Source organism: Centropristis striata, chromosome 9, assembly GCF_030273125.1.
Source record: "Centropristis striata isolate RG_2023a ecotype Rhode Island chromosome 9, C.striata_1.0, whole genome shotgun sequence".
Lineage (NCBI taxonomy): Eukaryota > Metazoa > Chordata > Actinopteri > Perciformes > Serranidae > Centropristis > Centropristis striata.
The window spans coordinates 22,608,707-22,629,721 of NC_081525.1; the positions used below are offsets into that span (position 1 = coordinate 22,608,707).

Sequence of the window (21,015 nt, forward strand, 5' to 3'; positions counted from 1 at the left end):
ATTATTTCCCAGACGTGCATGTAGATTGTGTGTGTGTGTGTGTGTGTGTGTGTGTGTGTGTGTGTGTGTGTGTGTGTGTGTGTGTGTGTGAGTGTGTGAGTGTGTGAGTGTGTGTGTGTGTGTGTGTGTGTGTGTGTGTGTGTGTGTGTGGAGGGGTGGGCTAGTTTACTGCTTAGATGTATGACTGTGCAGAGCCAAAAGGATGGAGTGATTTTCTTGTCACATACAACATTTAATGGCTGAAATTATAAGAAATATATATATTTTTTTTACCAATGGCATTCACAATGAATGGGTACACACACACACACACACACACAGACATACAATCTTGTGTGATTGCTGGTGAGGCAGTTAATATTCAAGCCTAAGCTGCTGTCAGATGGCATAGTGATTGAGCTATTGAAATATCCTGTTTTAGTCAATATACCGTGTGTGCGTGTGCATGTGTATTTGTGTGTGCACATCCCTATAGTCCCCCCTCATCATGAAGGTGGTTAAGAGAAAGTCTCTCCCTGGTGTATACCAATCAGGTTACACAGTGAGTTTCAGTCTCTCAGTGAATTTTGTGCCATTTTTCTCCTCATCTAAGCTGCCTTTTCACTTGGATTCCCCAGGCTCTGCTGCCACACTGCATTGAGGTCTTATTTTCAGTGGCTTTTCACACTCAGTTTGACATGTTTTTACTCTGGGCAAAGACAATCTACCCTGCATAGGTGAATAGAAAGGCTCTATTTGGAAAATGAAGTTAAAATGCTGTGGGGGTATTTTCTATGATTTATTTAGCTTTAGCAGTGTATTATTTATTATGAGGCACTTCCACACTTCAGCAGTGTTCGGCCCAATGTGGGAAAGGATTTGACCAAATTACTGATGAAGAGATTTATTAATTTGGTCCAATTTGGTAATGTTGAAATTTTATAAATTTCATGTCCAAAAATGTTAAACCTAGTTCAGCTCAGGTCATAGTTTGCTGGGAATCCATGAACCCAGACATATTTTTTGTTAAATTTTTCTCTCAACAATTTTGGTATTACCTGTGACAGTACAGTGGGGCGGCTTTTTAGAAACATAGATATAATAGTAGAAAAGCTCACCAGTGAGATCTGTTGGTCAACACATGTACACACTATAGGATCTCCTTTAACACAGAAGCTATAGGGTCCCACCTTAATGCTGCTTCAGTCTGTCGCTGGTCTGTGCTGTGCTGGAACCCGGACCCAACCTAACAACTTTTGTGGAGGAAACCCTAAGCGACCACATGGTTTTTTAATAGGTCGCTGATTTGTTTTGAAGTCTTTAAGCTCTGTATGTTGGTGATTTTGCAGAGTTCGGGCAGTCCTGTATCAATAGTTATTACGTTGCTGTTCTGTCCCTGGTTAGTATTTGGGGGGGGGGGGGGGGGTTTGATAGTTGCTTAAGGTCGCCAATGAAGTCACCAATTTTCCACTGCCTCACCAGACTTACATGGTGTCTTCCCTTGTTAAGGATTTAAGATACCTCATGTTTTGAGTGGCCAAATTATATTTCAATTAAGGTATCTCACACAAACCTAAAGTAAACAACACCGCAGACAAGTTTTAGTCAGTTAAAATATCTGCAGGTTATTACACAATCACACAAACCACAATATAGCTCACCTTTCATCTCCTAAGATACATTTACTTCCTTCCTTTTTCTTCTCCCAGCATTTTCACTTAAAAGTAATGTAGAAACAAATCACAACATTTGAGACAAAGAGATGAAAAATGAGTTGCTCACTTCATCAGCATACTCAGACTCCCTGAGGGCTTGGCTTCTTTCATTAAGAGAAGTTGGCAGATTTCACTGAAGGAAATACTGCATAATGTCGTAGCAAGCAAATAGAATTGTTCTTGTATTACACATTTCTGCTTCCACTGAATGTGCACTGTGTAATACAGTGCAAAAGATCTCTATCTGCGGTAGCATCTTGTATCATATTCAACATTTTCTTACCAAAAGGGGTGACTGACATGTGAGCTGACACTTTCCCACCAATGCTCCGAACTTGTAGTGTCTGCGCTGTGTCTGGTAATCCCCATTTGGCCAGGCTGTTGGGAAGTGAAATATTTCTGAAGCTGCCTTCTGTTTGTCAGTCAGTGATAAATCTATTCTGAAACTCGTCTTGCCTCACTGTCTGTCTATTCCATTAGGAAAAGAGGATCACTTTTATGTTACAGCAAGTCGAAGAGCTGAGGGCTGAGGGCCTGTCTGTCTGATGGTCACAAGAGTGTGTGTGTGTGTGTGTGTGTGCGTGTGCGTGTGCATGTTGCCATGTGCCTGCGGTGATGTTTCAAAGGTCTAATGTAGCCAAAGCACTGATAAATACTTTGTTAGAGCCCTGGAGAGAGACTGCATGTCAAGATGTCTATGTCTGTCTTCAAACAGGCACACACACACACACACTAACACACACACTCAGGGCTCCTGTGGCCCTCCTGCAGAATGTAATGCATCAGAAGTATGATCTAAAACTGCTCCTCCTCAGCTCCTCAGTGTTTAGTCCCGATCTAAGTGCCATGGTAACATTTCTAGACCTGTACAACACACAACTATCTTTCAGACGCGGGGATGCCGACGCCTCTGGCACTCTTCTTCCTCTAACGGTTTTCTGTTTTAATGATATCAAGTGTAATGGTGCTTCATACATAGCAAATGCTACATTAGCTAACTGCCCTGAAAAAACTCACTGAATACATGGAGGTTTTTCTGAAAGCCATGGAGCTGCGGAGTGCAAGAAAATGGTAGTAATTTTACTTTTAGGCAGTTTAAAATTGGCACCCTGTAATTTTTCCCATTGGTATCCCTTAAAAGAGGTGTTGTGAAGAAATTGTACACTGATTTTACCCCACTTTTACCTCACTTCCTGTAAATCTCCAGGAGGTAGTGAAGTGCCATCATTAGTGAGATCTTGCTAGAGTGCTTGCTTGCTATTTAGGGAACAATGTTGCATTCAACTTTTCAGTCTTCAAAACAGGACGCAATACATTGGCAGGAAGAAAGTATGTGAACCTTTGAAATGTCTTAGTTTTCTGCATTAATTTGTCATAAAATGTGATCTGATCTGCATCTAAGTCCAAAGACAAACACAATGACACAGTAACCTCAAACAAGCGATTCTGGTAGCTGCTGATCAGACCTGCACAAAACATTTTTCCAGCAACGTTGTGGTGTGTCAAGGTGCTTTTTTGCAAACTTCAGATGTGCAGTGATTTTGGAGAGCAGCGGCACCGTGGTGTCCTGCCATGGACACCATGCCTGGTCACTCTGTTGCATGTGGTTGACTCATGAACAGAGATGTTAACCAGTCCCAACGACTCCTTCAAGTCTTTAGTTGTTACTCTAGGGTTGTTGGGGTTTTTCTTTACCTCACTGAGCAGTCTGTATTGTGCCTTTGGAGTCAACTAATCTAGCCACATTCCACTCCATTTTTGGACTGGTAAATACCTAAAGTCCTTGTAACCCCTTCCAGTCTGATGTAAATCAACAATTCTTGATCGCAGGTCTTCAGAGATCTCGTTTTTGCGAGGCATGCTTCACATCAGCAGCTGCTTCTTGTGAATAGCAAACTCAAAAAGGTTGAGTGTTTTTTATAGTTCAAAGTAGCTCTACACCTCACTCAAATCTCTTTTCATTGATTGGACTCCAGGTTTGTGAACTCCTGACTCCAATTAGCGCTTGATGTAGCCATTAGCCCAAGGGTTCACTTACTTTTTCCACCAGCACTATGAATATTTAATGGATATGTTCAATAAAGGGTATTAGGTTCACCACATTTTGTTTTTCTGTACTTGGGACTTAGCTGCAGATCAGATCACATTTTATGAAAATAATGCAGAAAACTAGGTCATTTCAAAGGGTTCACATACTTGCCACTGTATATACATTAGAAATTATTATAGTGATGCATCACCATCACACCTCTGCTCAGTCAGCCTTTGTATTTGTTAATACAAAATTAGTATAGTTGAAAATAGGATTTATCTTCTTCAGATGAAATATATATATTTTTTTTTTCGAGCACATGACATTTAGCCTTTGTTTTGGTGAAGAGGGGTCCTGTTTTATCAGGTTAGGTTTCAATGGAGAATAGAGTGTGCACAGTGACAGGTCATGCAACAACACTGGTCTCAAGTTACCCTCAAAGCAGCAGAACTATGAGAAACTTGTCAGTCTGTTGCTCTGTCCGGCTTCATGTGAAAATAATGTTTAGAGGCACTGGGTACTCATCCTGCACAGCCCTGATGAAAACATGCACTGAAGTGTTGGATGCGGTTTGGGCTGATATTTTAATATACAGTGAATAATTGAACAAAAATGTTCCCTCCTCTTCTGATTTTTTTTTCTCCCATCAATCCTCATGAATATAGATGGTGATTTGTTTGCAATTACCCTTGTGTATCTGACAGTACAAGGCATGCTTGACTCAACACGGATTTGTTTTTTATTGATGCTCCTGTGTGAAAGATAAGGCATACATATTGATATTTCACAGAGTAGATGAACATGTCGCTTGTCTACTATACGGCCCATTAAGCTGTGCTCTCCACTAAAATGCCTTCAGCTGTTACTGTCTGGTTTTAGCTGATTATAGAGCGGACGTGTTTCTGTTTCCGGTTAAATGCGGCATTTTACGCAATGTTGTGAAGTTAATGTTTTACTTCCATTCCTGGTTGTGATTTATTTTATTTCTTTAGCTTGCTTCTGTACTTGCACACCTGGTGAACTAAGGTTTGTGTCAAGCGTAAGTATGTGGGCGAAAGTGTGTGTATGCTTGTGCACACGTGGACATGCTCCCACGCCACGGCTCAGTGGCTGACATGTAATACCAGAGTCTGATTGGATTCCACGCTCCAAAAACATTAAACCCAGTGACTCAGAGAGAGGTTGTGAGTTCAGAGTGAAGTGTGTGTGTGTGTGTGTGTGTGTGTGTGTGTGTGTGTGTGGTGTCCCTGCATTTCATGTGTTTGAATGCTTACTTATACCTAAATAGATTGGGTTTTTATGTGCGCCTGTATGTTTCCATACCTCTTTTTCGGTGTGTTCAGTCGAGATTACATATGTTTTCCTGTGTGTGTGTGTGTGTTGGTGCGTGTACGACGGCTGCTTGGTTTAGACTAGTCCATCCTGGAAGAGAGTTCAATTGTCCTTCAGATCAAGGTCAATGAGCTGTGCCCTATCTCCCTGCTCCATCTATTAGCTGTCCGGAGGAGGGTCTGGGGATGGATGGATAGAAAGCTTCGACCCCGAGTTAAACACAATCACCTGCAGGTGGGGAAGGTTACCGTCAAGATGTAATCAGTTACAGACTACTGATTACCTATTTAAAATTGTAATTGGTAGAATAATCTATTGGATGGATGTGTTTAATTAACAGTCAGAAGTCCAGATCCATGACACAAACTGATTCCTCTCAACTTTAGTCGGATTACTGAAACATCTATTATAAGTTACAAGTTTTTTTAAATTCCATTATAAAAAGGATTACAATTGCAGTTAGTTGACTGTAATCCCTCCTTATCTAATCTATGACCTGTCACATCTGACCATCTATCCTCTCTGCCGTTATCTGCTATTAAATCTGCCTGCCTGCTGTTCTCGGGATGGGTCCCATTTGTTGGGAAAGGGCATTTCTGCTCTCAAATCTATCAATAGCTCTACCGCCCCATGTGCTCCTCTGAGCACCTGTCTACTCTCCAGTCTCCCTCTACTCTGTTTCTGAGGATTGGTTTTGGCCTGTGTTAACCGAGAGACTGCCTTCACTGAGGGATCGGCCAAAGTCTTCTTGGCGTGTGTCAGCTTTGACGTAGCCAAGTGATAGGATCAAGTAACACGCAGCTAAAGCGACCCAGAGCTCAGTAGGAGGTTCAACCTGGAAAACAGAACCAGAACATTATGTTTCAGGGCTGATACATGTCAAATATAATATATTTTAAGTAAATCCTATTAATTTTGAAGCAATAAGGCAAATCCCCCATCTTTAGTCTTCTGCACAGTGTTTTTTAATATTGCAAACTGTCTCATCGGAATGGTGAATTCCTTTATGACAAAATAGCAAGATTATACCTTTTAAAGCACCAAGAGCATTACTTTTAGAGTTTATTGTAATGGCAGTTGATTGGGGAAGTGTAAGACTTTAAATATGTTCATCTGTTTTGCGAACCAAACTGAAAAAAAGAAAGAAAATACTTGCACAGACAGCAGAACTACGGGGGGTCGGGCAGGTGGCATAATCCTCTCTGGAACAAAAAGCAGCAGGGTTTATGGAAACATATCAAGAAACCATTTAGAAATTAACATTATTTTCCAGTCAGATATCAAGTTTACAGTCACAAATGATGCAGAACCTGGTTTGGCTAATGTCAAGGATCAATTTAAAAAAAAACCCTGATATGCCAAAGCATTAAAAGTACCAAAAATGTGTTTTTGTGGGAAAAGCAGTTTCTTATCCCAATATGATTTTTGTTTTCTCGTGTGTGTGTGTATTATATATTGCTGCTCCATGTTTCCCTATTAACCAAGTTTCAGTGTTCTGTTATCGTCGTGACAGGAACAAAGGAAATAGCAGAATGTGTAGAGATCCAGGGATCTAGAGTTGGGGGAAAAAACCTAAAGAAGAAGAAAAGATGCCTTCCCAAACCTCTTGTAACTCCTGTAGGATGTTGTAGAAGAATGGGTTTAATATAGCCTCTGTTGCTGTGAATTTCAAACTCAAGCTACAGTTATATTTTATCCACAAGACATAAATTCGATGAACTGGAAGCCACCTGCCTGTTCCTGTTGTGGAAATAAAGCTATCGAGAGCAGACCATCTTTTTTGTAGCTCAATATCCCGATGGGAACCATACTAACAAGCTTCTTATCCAGCCCTGCTGTTTATAGCAAGCACACCTGGCTGACCAGGCTGGAAAAATACTTTAAAGAAAAGAAGGTATTTAGTCCGACTAGCAATGCATCATCATCCTCTGGGATGAAGCAAAATATGTTTATAATTTCCCTAAACAAAATCATCTTGCTGTTTCTACAGAAAGTTTTTTAAAATAATCACTTTATAACTTTGCCCGGTATTTGTTTGCACGAACACCCTACGTGACCCCAAAGCCACCTGAGCTTTTGCAGGGATGCTGCTGATGTTGTTTATGTGCTCATGTTAATTGAATTACTTAGATCTGAGTGGGGATGATTAGCATGCTAGCAGTAATAGCTAGCAGGGAATCCAATAGCCTATTATCATAATGAGTCCCTTTGGCGCACTGTGTGGGAAGGTAGAAGAGAGAGAGTGGAGCGGTTGTGTCGGTCGCCCAGAGAAGAAAGTTACATCAAAGGACAAGTGTTTTTTTTTAGCAGAATACATGATTCAAATTGATTTGTCCAACCTGGCTGGAATTAGATACTGTCACTGCTGGGATGTGGCAACGAGGATGCAAGCAGTTTGCCAGCAACACACAACAACACACGCTCACGGCTGCATAAAAAGTTTAAACACCATTCATCATAATTTCATCATTTCCCAAAAGTCGGAGAAGAGATAAACACATGCACAGAAACTCACACACATAAATATGCACGGGCTCCACAGGTACTTCTATGCAAATATCCCCACACATATAAACACACACAAACACTCATCGAAGGGGTTCTGCACTGCGGCACGCACCTGCAGCTGTGGCCCCACTCTGCTCATTATACACCTGCTTCCACATACTGGACTTCTGCTGCACATATGCTGTCGACCTTGTGCTGAATATGGCACAATGTCATATTTATCTTGTGCGTTTCAGTGGTTGCATTCATCGTTTAAAGGGTTGAGAATTTGTGCATTTGGGACCATGTTTATTTATATTTAATAATGCATAAGTGTGCTTTTCCCATGAGGCAAGTTTACCTGTTTTTCTTCCTGTCTCTTTATTCCTTTTTGCTTTAACAGTTGCTATATATCATTTTTTTTGTTCCTCCACCTGCTACACTTTGCTCAGTCAGACTTCCAAGGAATGTGTATTTCAAAGAGGTGCTCCTCAGCACGGCATAGTCACCAGTTTGACTTTAGATTAAACTTTTTCTTTTACTCTCACCAGACAGCAAAAGCCCCAGAGCAGCATGCGAAACATTGGGAATTACCCTCCGCTCATTAACTCTAAATTCTAACACCAACACAGTTTTTTTATTCCATCTCAGGAGAAGGGAAGAAATACATACTGCTGCATATATTCCAACTCCCCCAAAGAGTTTGAATATATGCGGTGATAAGTTATCTATATCTGTCTTCTTAACTCACATTTTCTCTCATCTACTCCCACGTGCATTAACGTCTGCTTCCAAAATCAGCTCATGCGCTTTATATGACAGCTCAATTAAGTTTCTTAAATCCACTCTGTCGAAAAGATTTTCTGTAGTGAGAATAATGAGATTTATAGTTATCAATAAAATGAACGTAATAATAAAATGACATTCACCTGTCTCATTCATCCTGTAGATGCCAAGGCCTGCCCCTCCAAAGATTTCCAGTGCCGCAACGGGAAGTGTCTGGCACCAATCTTTGTGTGTGATGGCGACGACGACTGCGGGGACGCCAGCGACGAAGAGAAGTGCACGGCTCCCACCTGCGGCCAGCACGAGTTCCGCTGCAATGACTCGGAGTGCATCCCAGCGCTGTGGAGCTGCGACGGCGACCCGGACTGCAAGGACAAGTCTGACGAGTCCATGGAGCGCTGCAGCCGGAGGACGGAGCCCCAGAAACCTCGCTGCCCAGTGGGCGAGTTCCAGTGTGGGAGCGGGGAGTGCGTCCACATGAACTGGAAGTGTGATGGAGACGCAGACTGCAAAGATAAATCGGATGAAGCAAATTGTCGTAAGTCATCTGTGGATTTATTGTATTTATGTGGGTGGAAGGATGAGTGGGTGGGTAAATAAGTGTGTAACTGAATGGACTTCTAAAGGATAATGCTACTGTCTTTTTAATTATTATCAAGAACCCAGAAGAGACCAAATTTCTCCTATCAGCAAGAATTTTCTGGCTATTCGCTGCATGATGGAGCATTTCACCAGTGTCATAAAACTCTGAAACATAAAAGAGTCACACCATTGACATATTCCTTAATTAAAACAGACAAAGACAGTTTATTCTGACACAAATCCATGACTGTATTTTCAGTCTCAGGGGAGTAGCCCTGACACTACTGCACATGCTCAGACACACAGCTTTGCTATTAATTTACATTTGCCATGTTCATTATAATTGTAATGTCTGCACGGGAATGCAATGGTTTTTTTATGTAATGTATCTGTTCCATGACACAAAGGCTACACACAGCACTTGTTTGGAGGAGAAATTCATTGTTCGCTTTAAAAAAAATGAATTTCATAATCAATCTAAAGACGTAATACTAGCTCCAGGCTTTAATGAAAGTGATTAATGCATAACAGTAAGAATGCATGTTGTGTTGTGGAACAATGTGTGTGCGTGTCTCACCACTACTGAAGGAAAATGCTTCAAAAGGCTGACATGCCATGCACTGCGAACAAAGACTCTGAGACAAATCTCATTGTGCCACCAAATGATTGAAGGAAGATCAATGCTAACTTTATCATGATGATCCATGAGTGTGTTGCCATGCAACCATGTGATCTGCGCAAGCAGAAGGAGAACCTCTTGAGTGTTTCTGACCATATGCGTTTGTTGTGTGAGTGAGTGTGTGTGCGTGTGTGCGTGCATGCATGCGTGCGTGTGTGGGAGGTGAAGGTCCTTCATCAACCAAGACCCCCATCTGGTCTCCTCTTCACACACCCACACACCACTCAGGGAGATGACAGCATCCTCACGCATACGACATGATGCACACTGCGTTTTGACACACACGCACACACACACACTGTATCTCAGGCAGAAGGAAACACATGTTTGCATGGAGATCGTACCTGTGCTTGCACATATGGTCACAGGTATGCATATTTTCATGCACAAACAAATGTCGGAGCTGAAATAATTATGCAGTCATTGAGGGCTGGTACAGTATTTAATGGTTCTCCTAAAAGGAACTCCTTAAAGGAACGGAAAATATGTTGCATACATTATTTGTTCAACCAACACTTGGGTAATAAAAAAGGAAGTGGAACACGCCTCTCACTGGAGTCCGACAGTAATCGAATCATGTTCAGCAAAATGCAGGACAATTCTGCTTGCAACTGGTAGTTCTTCCACCATCATTGTTGTGAATGCACTCAGCTGCAATTGCTTAGTATACCAGACTGTTGCTGCTCTGTAACACACTGTATTGCAATGTGAATTCACAGACTGGGGAAGCCAATTTAAGGCCATTGCGGAATCAGTATGAATGTCTTAAGACTTAATGATGGCAGAGCTTTGTTATGGAACTTTTCTGGCACTGTGTTGTGCAAGGTAACACCTTGCACAACACGTCCAGATGATAGTCCGCTCATCACTACAAGCAGATTATGAATGTAAAATTTGATGCCACTAAACAACTATAGTGGTTAGCATAACCCTGTGTCAGTGTGGGTTCTCTCCAGGTACTCCGGCTTCCTCCCACAGTCCAAAGGCATGTAGCTTAGGTTTAATTGGTGACTCTAGATTGCCTGTAGGAGTAAATGACAGCATGAATGGTTGTCTGTCTCTATGTGTCAGCCTTGCGATAGTCTGGAGACCTGTCCAGGGTGTACCCCGCCTCTCATCGAATATCAGCTGGGATTGGCTCCGGCCCCCCGTGACCCGATCAGATAAGCAGTTAAGGTTAATTAAATGCTGAATCGTCACCAAACATTAGCCAATGGGTTCTGAGATTGCAACCACTTTATATAAGGTGGAGGAGAAAATCGATACAGCATAGTATCGCTATATTTTGCGTGGCAATATCATATTGTTTTTTTGTCCCAGAGGCCGTAGTGGTGTCAATTTTAGGAAAATACTGGATATATGGCATCATATGAAACTATAAGATCTAAGGAATCTATAGGAAGTTATTTTGTTGGTCAGTCTGTGGGTTTGACTCTCATTGTGGTGAAAGAAAAAAGACTGAAGTGAGATGAATAGACTGAGAATTGTCTCTTATTTGACAAAACAATTCTTGATTCAATTTAATTTTGTGGACACAAAATGCAGTTATACAGCTTACAGCAACACCATATCGCAAAATGCTTAAAAACACAATAATATTGAATCTTGACTCAAGTATCAGGATAAAATCGTATCGTGGGGCCTCTGCTGATTCACGCCTCTAAATTATATCTACTGGTTGGTTGTAACAACAACACAAAATTAAGATTTCTGTTAATACCATCAATACATTTCACACAGTATGTCTGCATAAACAAAAACAAACCCAGTAATAGAATAGAATAGCGCTGACCTCTGACAGAGTGAAACACTGTCTACATGTGCCAGTAGAGTCATCTGTCTCAATAACCATGTTCCCTATTTCACAGATATGATGAGACAGGAGCTGTGTGTTCTATGTGTATTTGATTGGGTCTGTGTGCATGCTCATCACATTGTGAATACAATTGGGTGGTTGGAAGGTTTGAGTGAAACAAGATGTAATAGTTTTAGATGTCTGTGTAATGTAAATGAGAGAGCAGAGCTCAGCTTAGGGAGGTGCAACATTTCAATGTAAATTAGGAATGTGAGATTCATTACATATCTGCAGTTTGTTCTCTCCTCCTTCTCTATTCCGTCAAGCTTTGCTCATTCCCACACACCCGTCCCTCGGTTATTATCTCCCATCTTATTTTAAACATCTGTCTCAATAATCTCATGTTATTTCACAGACATGCTGAGACAAGTGACTGTGAGATGGGTGACAGGAGGTTGATGTAAATGAGAAATGGTCAAATCATATATCTAGCTGGTTCTCTCCTTTCCCTCATGCCACCATTTCTGCAGATGGCAATCCGTTATTATTACTATTCATCCTGGGGATTTATCATAATTAGCTGAGCTCAGATCCCAATCATTTGGCTGAAAGAATCAGCACACTTTGTGATGGCAAAGGATTATGTCTTCCACACTTTGCTGATTTTAGCAATAATATGTGTTTATCATTATATATTTATATTTTGTTTGAGCATTATGTCTGAGTCAGCTTCTCTGTGTGTTCATGTAAATGCACACATCTTACTGCATGCATGTATTTCATTTCAGTCATTTGATGTGTCTGCATGTTTGCTAACCTTCAGGACATATATTTGTGGATGTGTGCGAGTTCTTGGTGTGAAACAGTGTGGGTGGCTGTGTTTTATTCCATATTTCCTGATACAGTGATTTTGTGCCACACATTATTGTGGCCTCCGCAGCCATTGATCATGTCTGCCTCCATTCCCTTGGCAGAGCCAGTCCAAAACACAACACATGAATAATTAAACAGCCAGTTAAAAAGACGAATGAGTTAAATAAACCTGCCCTCACCAGCAAGCACAAACAAATGCCAATACACACTTGCACCTACACACATGCTCAATAGGTCACTGGATGTGGGTTTTCCTCAGACAGTGAATGAATACCTGCCTGGTTGTTATTTTCATTGGGGCTTTTTCTGAGCAGGTAAGAGTTGCATATGACTGATTACTGTTGGATTGGAATTCACTTCTCTGGAAGTTGGCTTCATTGAAGAAGCAAACACTGAACACACACACACATGCACTACTAGATACACAGATACAGTTGAGTGAGAAAAATTATGAGCTGAATGTTGTGTTTATGTGTTCATGTTATCTTCACGTTGCTTATATTAAAATGAAAGTTGAGGAATATTTAACAGGATTTATTTCTCCATAAGTGACTGTTAATCAGTGACTCTTGTGTGTTATAAGCTTTATATCTTCTCCAGTGGTGGAATGTAACTAAGGATATTTACTTAAATACTCTACTTAAATACAATTTTGAGTTACTTGTAGTTTACTTGAGTATTTCAATTTTATTTAACTTTATACTTCTACATCACTACATTTTGAGGCAATAATGCACTTTTAACTCCACTATATTTAGCTGCTATCTTTAGTTACTTTTCAGGTCGAGATTTAACATTAAAAAACATGATACATTTAAAATGATAATGCATTTTTATAAATTAAACCTCATAACAGTATTAAAGGGAGCCCTATCTTCACAAAATTAAAACGCTGCTTATATAAATACATCACGGCAAATAACCTAATAATATATTTAGAATTAAATCTCAGTGAGGACATTCTGCATATTGAGTACTTTTACTTTTGATACTTTAAGTACATTTTGATGCTGATATTTTTGTACTTTTACTTAAGTAAGTTTTGAAAGCTGGATTTTTACTTATAGTGTACCTAACCTCTGACATCACAGGAAATCAGTGGAAGATTAAAACCCCAACACAAATGTGGTTCCCCCATGTGAGGGATAGTACTGTTACAACCCCAGGGCACATTTAACAATGATATTTTCACTAAGGTCAGCTAATTCTAGGTGTGTGCGGTTTGTGTCTCCTAGCCCTGCTTACATGCCGACCCGATGAGTTCCAGTGTGGCGATGGATCCTGTATCCATGGCACCAAACAGTGTAATAAAGTCCACGACTGTCCGGACTACAGTGATGAAGCTGGCTGTGTCAACGGTAAGAGTCGCACCAGTATGGGCTGCATTATATTCATTTTGACCTATGCACCTAACACAGATGATCAAATGAGGGTTTTTCTATCTAAAAGATGTAGTGAGATTCATATTCCACTGCAAAAAAGTGGCACAGTAACCTTTATAAGTGTAATCTGTGTTTGCAATCATCAGCTTCATGCATTTTAAGTCCTTTGTCATACTTGATTCCCCCTGAAAAATCCATCCAATTACAACTTTAATACTTCTAACAAGATTCACAGGGGATATAGTAGAGAGCAGCACAGATGGCTGCAGTTGGCTGCACTAGTCTAGTCTGCCCCATGAGAAACTGCTTTAAGAAGTAAGTTTAACTGCTGAAGCAACAAAGATAAAGAGAGATGGGGCCATGGTGTCAGAGTATTTAAAAAGATGCAGTATGTCTGACTTCAATCTCCTCTGACATATACAAGAAGAGTTCAGTGAAATGTGATCGTATAAACAAGTTACGTTGTTATTTTATTTTTTTACCTAACCACTCTCTGCGCTTGGCTTACACATCATCTTGAGTTTACATATCGTGACACACAGAAAAGCTCAAAGTCATTATCAGACACTGTGTCTGGCAGAGAACTTTGTCTTGAAGCTGGTGTTTTCAAGTGCAGCTGTGAACCTGAAATTTAGTTTTTAGTCTTCATGGTTAAAAAAAGGATGCAGTACAGTGCATGTGTCTGTGCATACATTTTTGTCATATACTGCACAGCTGTGTCTGTATTTCAATCAGAAACCATGGCTGATATGAATCATTCTGCACATAACAGTGATACCTAGTGCGTAATGTTTTAAATTATCTGGTAAATAGTTTCTACTCTCCCAAATTTGTGATGTTTCAATGACTAAGACAGCCATTTTTCACATTATTTGTGAGAGTTTTTTAACTATTCTTGCAAAGAAAAGGTCAAGTCACCAGAAATACTTGCAGTCCACCAGCCTTATTCTGCATTAAATTATCCATAAAATAATTATTCCCGAATTGTTAATTACCAACGCTTTGGGATTGAAGTGGGGCAGAACCTCCAAACCAAAGCGACCTTCAATAAATAAATGTCTTTGAAAAAATGTTATGCTCAATTTAATTTTTTTATCTGTATTTCTATCTTTATTTATACAGAAGGTATGTACAACTTATTATTCTCATTATTCTATAAGCACTGCTTGATAGTTTTTACTGAGAGCACAAATTATCCTCACAAACAGCAACTAACTTTGACACTATTATTTGCACAGGCATCACATTTACTGCACTTTTTCATACACAAAAATCTAAAGACCATCTTGCTATGAGATCACCTCAGCTTCAGTGCAAAATCACCCCAGGAATGTAGGGGTGCCCTTGCTCAGACCACACCCATCTTCCAACTCTGACTGCATCTTGCATGGTTTTGATGCAATCAAAAAAAACATTTTTGTTGCAGAATTCTTATTTGGATCAAGTGTGCAGGATTTGTTAAAGACACCTCCTTAAACCTGAACAATGTGTGTCTAACTGAAAAAAGGAGTAGTTCAGTAAGTAAAAACCTGATCTTCTAACCATTTTGTCTCCAGTTACAAAGTGCGATGGGCCGAGAAAGTTCCGCTGCAAGAACGGGGAGTGTATTGACAGTGGCAAGGTGTGTGACAATGTGAAAGACTGCAAGGACTGGTCTGATGAACCCATGAAGGAGTGTGGTAAGATAATTAGTCTCTGGTTCTCTTCACACACCTACATGCCCAGATACTCATTAGTTCTCTTACCACCTCAGGCTTACACAGATGTACATACATGCGAGTGTAATAGCACCGATGCACACGTTACACCCGGGGAATCATCAGCTGATTCTGATGTGGGTGGTCACTCTTAGTAAAAGGAGCTTCATTTGATCAAGGCAGGGTAAATCAGGACATTTCTCATCTGCCTTGTTATGATCAAAGAGCCAAGCGACTCTGCCCTCTAGTGCGATCTTAGCCCGGAAAACGTGACTGGACTACATTACCCATAAGGACCCACACAGATTATCCACACACTGTAGATAATTACCACTGAGCGAGCTTTAGTTACGGATCTCACATCATAAACACATCCAGCTGCAAAGAGAGTGAGAAAAACATACCTGTTAATAAAATCTGTCAAGTAAATATCATTTGTAATTTATGTTATATAAGTGAACTCAAATACAAGCAGAGGTCTTTTGGATTACTTAAGGGAACTGCACTTCACGTGCGTTCTTGCTCTGAAGTAAAGTGGTCTCAAGCCAGTCACATGGGTACAAAATGATATGTTAGAGCACTGCCCTTTCAGCTAGCTCTGATCTCCAGGCGGATGGATATACACTATAATGAGGTCGCCCTGTAACCATATCATTAATGTTAAACATGATGTTCAGAGTGTCTGAAGGCAAACCTGCACTTCATCTTTGTTTTAGCTGTAACTGACAACAGTCATTATCTGCAGAATGGAGAACGTGATAGTTCTTAAACCAAGGCCAAAGCAACATGCAACCCCAATTCCAGTAAGGTTGGGGCATATTCTAAAACATAAATAAAACACAATGTGATAATTCTCTAACCCCTTTTGACATATATTCAATTATCAACTCTACAGCTTAAATGTATTTTATGTTTAAATTGCTAAACTTGTTTTGTAAATTTACACAATTCTGAATTTGATGCTTTCTGTTAAATATTTAAATTTCACTTAGTATCCCAACTTTTATAATTAGGGGTATATAATGTAATTTTTTTATATAAATTACGATCAGTGTTACTGACATAAATGCACTGTGTATATCCTTGAGGTCTGACAAACATTTTGAGTACATTACTAACGCATACAGTACTTACAATCATGCATTAGTTTTACATGCATGTTTGTCAGGAAAGAAAAAGCTTGCTAATTCTTCTTGTATTTGTTGGTGAATTGCGAAGATTTTGTTGCTTTCAAATGCTTACATTTTTTTAAAAACTCAAAGATATTCACTTTAATATAACAGAACAGAACAACAGGAAATCTCCACATTTTGGAGACTGAAAACAACATTTTCTGGCCTTTTGCATGAAAAATGAATAACAATTAATCAATGAACAAAATAGATTGAATAGTCAACTAATATTTGCAGCTCTTATTATAACTGCCAACTGTTAATAGTTATATACCCTGAAACTAAAGGCAGAATTTAAAACATGTGCATGATATAAAAGAAACCCACTCATGAAAAACATTTTACTAATCATCAAAAACTCCTCAGGATTTCTTTAAAGTTAAGTCACACTATATGGCCAAATTTATGTGGACATCTGACTATTACATTTAAACATAATAGTGAATGAACATCTCACCTAAATACTGTGGCTATTAAAATGCTGTTAAGCTAGTCTCACATTCTTCAGGGAAGGCCTTGCACAGGATTTTGGAAGTGTGCAGCAGCGATTTGCTCCCATTTAGAAACAATAGCATTAGTGAGGTGGGCTGCTAATGTTGGGCAATAAGGCCTGGCTCACAGTCAGCATTCGAGCTCATGCCAAAAGTGCTGAATGCAGTTGAGGTCAGGGCTCCGTGCCGGCCTGGGGAGCTTTCTACACTAAACTCTAAAAAAACGTTTCTTCATGTACTTCAGTGACCAGAAGCATTATGTTGCACCATTCTTGTGTACAAAATATCTCAGGAGCGACTCTAGATAGTTTCTTCAAATCAGCCACAAACGTCCTCTTGGACTAAATGAGGTCAAATGAGGTCAAAGGTTACTGTAGCATTCAAAGTAAGTTTTAGGCCATAACAAGAATACATTTCTAATTATTCTGTAGCAATTACAGTTGGCTCCTGAAAGTAATGTAATTACTTGATTCCTGTGGCTAGTGCCATCAGGGTTGAATGCACTTATTGTAAGTCGCTTTGGACAAAAGCGTCAGCTAAATGACATGTAATGTAATTTAATGTAATGTAATGTAATTCGCTAAACATAATTTCACACCAGTGTCTACTAGGATAAAATGTTTTTTTTTTCCAAAAGGTCAATGGTCAACTTTACTTTGACATCATAATGTTCAGCACAAGCACTTTTTTGGCCATTATTCAACGCCACAAGAAGAAGATACTGAATTGATGAAACTAAACCTTGAAACTGTTGTGATTGTAAAGCTCACATATACATAGGGCTGCAAAAGTAGGTATACAGTAATAAAAATTTTTTATTGATTATACAAAAATATCAATATAAACATATGTTCAAACTGTTTGCCCCCGACATTCACACACTCGATTAGTCGAGTGTGGAGACCCATGCAGACTCTGCCATAAAGGTTTTTATCAGCATCAGTTTCCCGGCAGGCCTCCCGTATGAATCATACTGAATCATGGCATGAACGGAACCTGGATTGCGTGCGAAAACCTTATATTTTACACATCCCCAAAAAAAGAAGTTCACTTTACCTGCAAATAATTGATGTATTTAGGAACAGGAATAATTAATGATGATTGATTAATGGTCATTAAGAATTTGATCGATCACGTGGAATTTTTAAATTTCAATTTTATCTATGACTGTATATCAGTACTCACATGGTCGTGTTTCACTTCAGAAACACGACCAAGCGTTCAGTTCTGCCCAGTGAACTAAGAACAGACATACATGAATACACAAATGAGCAGAGAATTAAGTTGGATTACAGTTTGAAAACTGAAAGTTGCAATCACAATTATAAATCACACAGAAATACAAGAGTATTAATTTGAACAAATATGATAAAACATTGAACTCCTTGACGTTATCTTTACAGTATCACCTCACTTGAGTTAGTTGAACGATCGTCAGGAAGTCTCTTTTCGTCCTTTCTAAATAAAAGTGCCCATTATCAAAACAGGCTTTTGCATAGAACTGTTCTTTTTTTGCCCATGTTTGTATTTTTATACATACTGTAGAATGTATAGAAAAGTAGCGATTAATTGATCGATAACGTTATAGATGCTTGAGTTTGCAGGTTTTTTCCAAACGCCCATCCCTAGATGTATTATAATAGAACTTATGAAAATAAACATGTTTTTAATGAATTCTAGTATTAAATGAATCCTACCACCACTGTTATAATACTGGTAGTACTGAAATAATCCTTACCTGCTTTTGCAGCCCCCTGACTAATATGTGTAAATTGTCTGTGAAGTTTCCAGTTTTTAGAATTTGTAGATTCTTTGCAGCAGCATCTATATTTGAAGCGTTGTCTCCTGTCATGGCTCCATATGAGCCTGAACAGACATGGATATATGTGGTAATTTGGCTGGTTTGCAGACCTTGAGGCAGTAATTCTAGTTTACTTAAATACTGTGTTGATAATTAGTTGATTTGTTCTTATCTGATAGAATACACTGTTTAAAGCCTTTTGTAAATTACAACCTTAATTTAGTTAAATGTCTCTTAAAGTCATTACTTCCGTCTTTCTCTCCCTGTCAGTCTCCATTTCTATTCTTGCTCTCTCTCTCACTGTCTCACAGCAGAACCTGTAGCCTTGAAGCTTAAATCTTTAATGTAAACCGGTAATGAAGTACCAGCTTTAGCTTTCTGCAGTGATCTCTCTCTGCTCCCAGAAGGGTAGTTGAAAGACAAAGGAATAAATGAAGGTGCAGAAACAGATACAAAAAAGGGAAGGGACATAAAGGAAGCATGACTAAGAGGGAGTCCAATCTGTTCAGCTGTATAAAACACTAAAAACAAAAAACAGGGAAGAAATGGAGAGACTGAGATGAGAGGATGAAGGACAGAGTGTGTTTGTGTAACAACAGGCATCATACTTTAGTGGAGTAGCACCTGGTACATGTGGCCAAGCTCCCTGTTGGAAAGTGGATTGAGTCCAGGTGCTTTTGGCCGAGACTGGCCCTGACGGACATGAATACACACAACCAGGCCCATGGATACACTGTACACACACACTGTCTCTCTTTTTCTACTTTTAAGCTCAGTGTCTTTGACACACACAGAGACACATTTGACTAACTTATCTTAACTGGCAGGATGATTAAAACTATACAGAAACTTTTGGTGTTTTGTCTTTCTGTCCAACTCTTTCTCTTTTTTTGTTTTATCCAGGCTGATTTTTTTTTTGTCCAATAGGCTGCTGGACTTATTTCATCAATTTTCAACTTCTCTTTACTCCCCTCCCCACTTGTCCCATCCTCTATTCTTCCTCCCGCTGCCCCTCTCTGTACAGGCCTGAATGAGTGCACAGACAACAATGGCGGCTGCTCCCACATCTGCAGGGACCGCAGAATTGGTTATGAGTGTGACTGTCCCTCTGGGTACAAACTCCTGGACAAAAAGACTTGTGGAGGTAAAGAAAAGAGTTAAAAGTAATGCGAGAAAACTACCGCCTAAATGCCAAAAATCCCTGACTTATGTACGGTTACACCTTGTCTGGGCCTCGGCTGCTGCAATTATTCTGACCGCTGATGATTTATTTAGCTCTGTGAGAGTAGCGGGAGCTCCATGTGAGTTCTAACCCAACTATTGATCATATTCTGAGAAAAAAGAAGCATTTTGACATGTAGTATTGGGAAATGTGCTTATTTTTCATTAAAAATGAAATCATAAAATCTATATGTGTCAATAAAGAATGAAGACTGGGACATGATTTAAAGCAGGGATTACCTGCTGCAAAAGCTATGTGATGTTTTTCATTTAATACACCTTTGGAACAAGCAGTTATAAGTCTGATGTCATGATCAACAACCACTGGGTGCACAACTAGAAAAATAGTTTGGTTGCTAGATCCTAATGCTTGAGAAGATCTACAGCAGGAAACCTTTTATTTAGCTTCTCATTGCATGTTTTGACATCACAGCATCACCATCCATGGTAGAAATTCTGAGTTTGCTTGTAGGATGCATAAACAGTCATTTTTTTATAGCTCAAATGTTGTCACTGACTCTGAAATTAGAGTACTGTTTTTGTTTTTGTTTTTCCTAAACTAGCTAAATTAACAAGATAAGATACAAAGAATGAATAGAACAGCTCTACAGTTGCTTGAAAGTGATTTGTTTTACTCTGAGCAGAACCAGAGAAGTACTTTCCCCTGCTTCACGTCGTGCTAAGCTTGACTAAACACATCCCAAAATCCGATCTCGGTGAGATCAAATTGGTATTGATCTTCTTATCCGGCTGTAGGTTTGCTGGCAAACAAGCCATTTCCCAAAATGCTGGACTGTTGTTTTGAAGTTTTATTTGGTTTAAGATGTTTCAATGCACTACCCTGTGACTGAGTCTCAGACAGGACAATGCATCTCTACAGGTGAAATATTCAGTGGGCGCAATATCCATTCATATAAAGAATATAAAGTCCAATACAGGAAAACACATGAAAATGTTTAAAGTCACCAGATCCTCTTCTTTAACATAGTAT

The 21,015-nt window shown here is 39.5% G+C and overlaps 1 protein-coding gene across 3 annotated transcripts in view; it reads left to right on the forward strand.

Moving 5' to 3' along the window:
• The window catches only part of lrp8 (low density lipoprotein receptor-related protein 8, apolipoprotein e receptor), a 214,811-nt gene that overhangs the window by 150,654 nt on the left and 43,142 nt on the right, over nt 1-21,015 (forward strand). For all 3 annotated transcript variants that reach the window (XM_059340547.1, XM_059340549.1, XM_059340546.1), the window contains exons 5-8: nt 8,495-8,869; nt 13,496-13,618; nt 15,199-15,321; nt 19,828-19,947. In XM_059340547.1, coding sequence (XP_059196530.1) covers nt 8,495-8,869; nt 13,496-13,618; nt 15,199-15,321; nt 19,828-19,947 — 741 coding nt within the window. The remainder of the gene's footprint in view (nt 1-8,494; nt 8,870-13,495; nt 13,619-15,198; nt 15,322-19,827; nt 19,948-21,015) is intronic.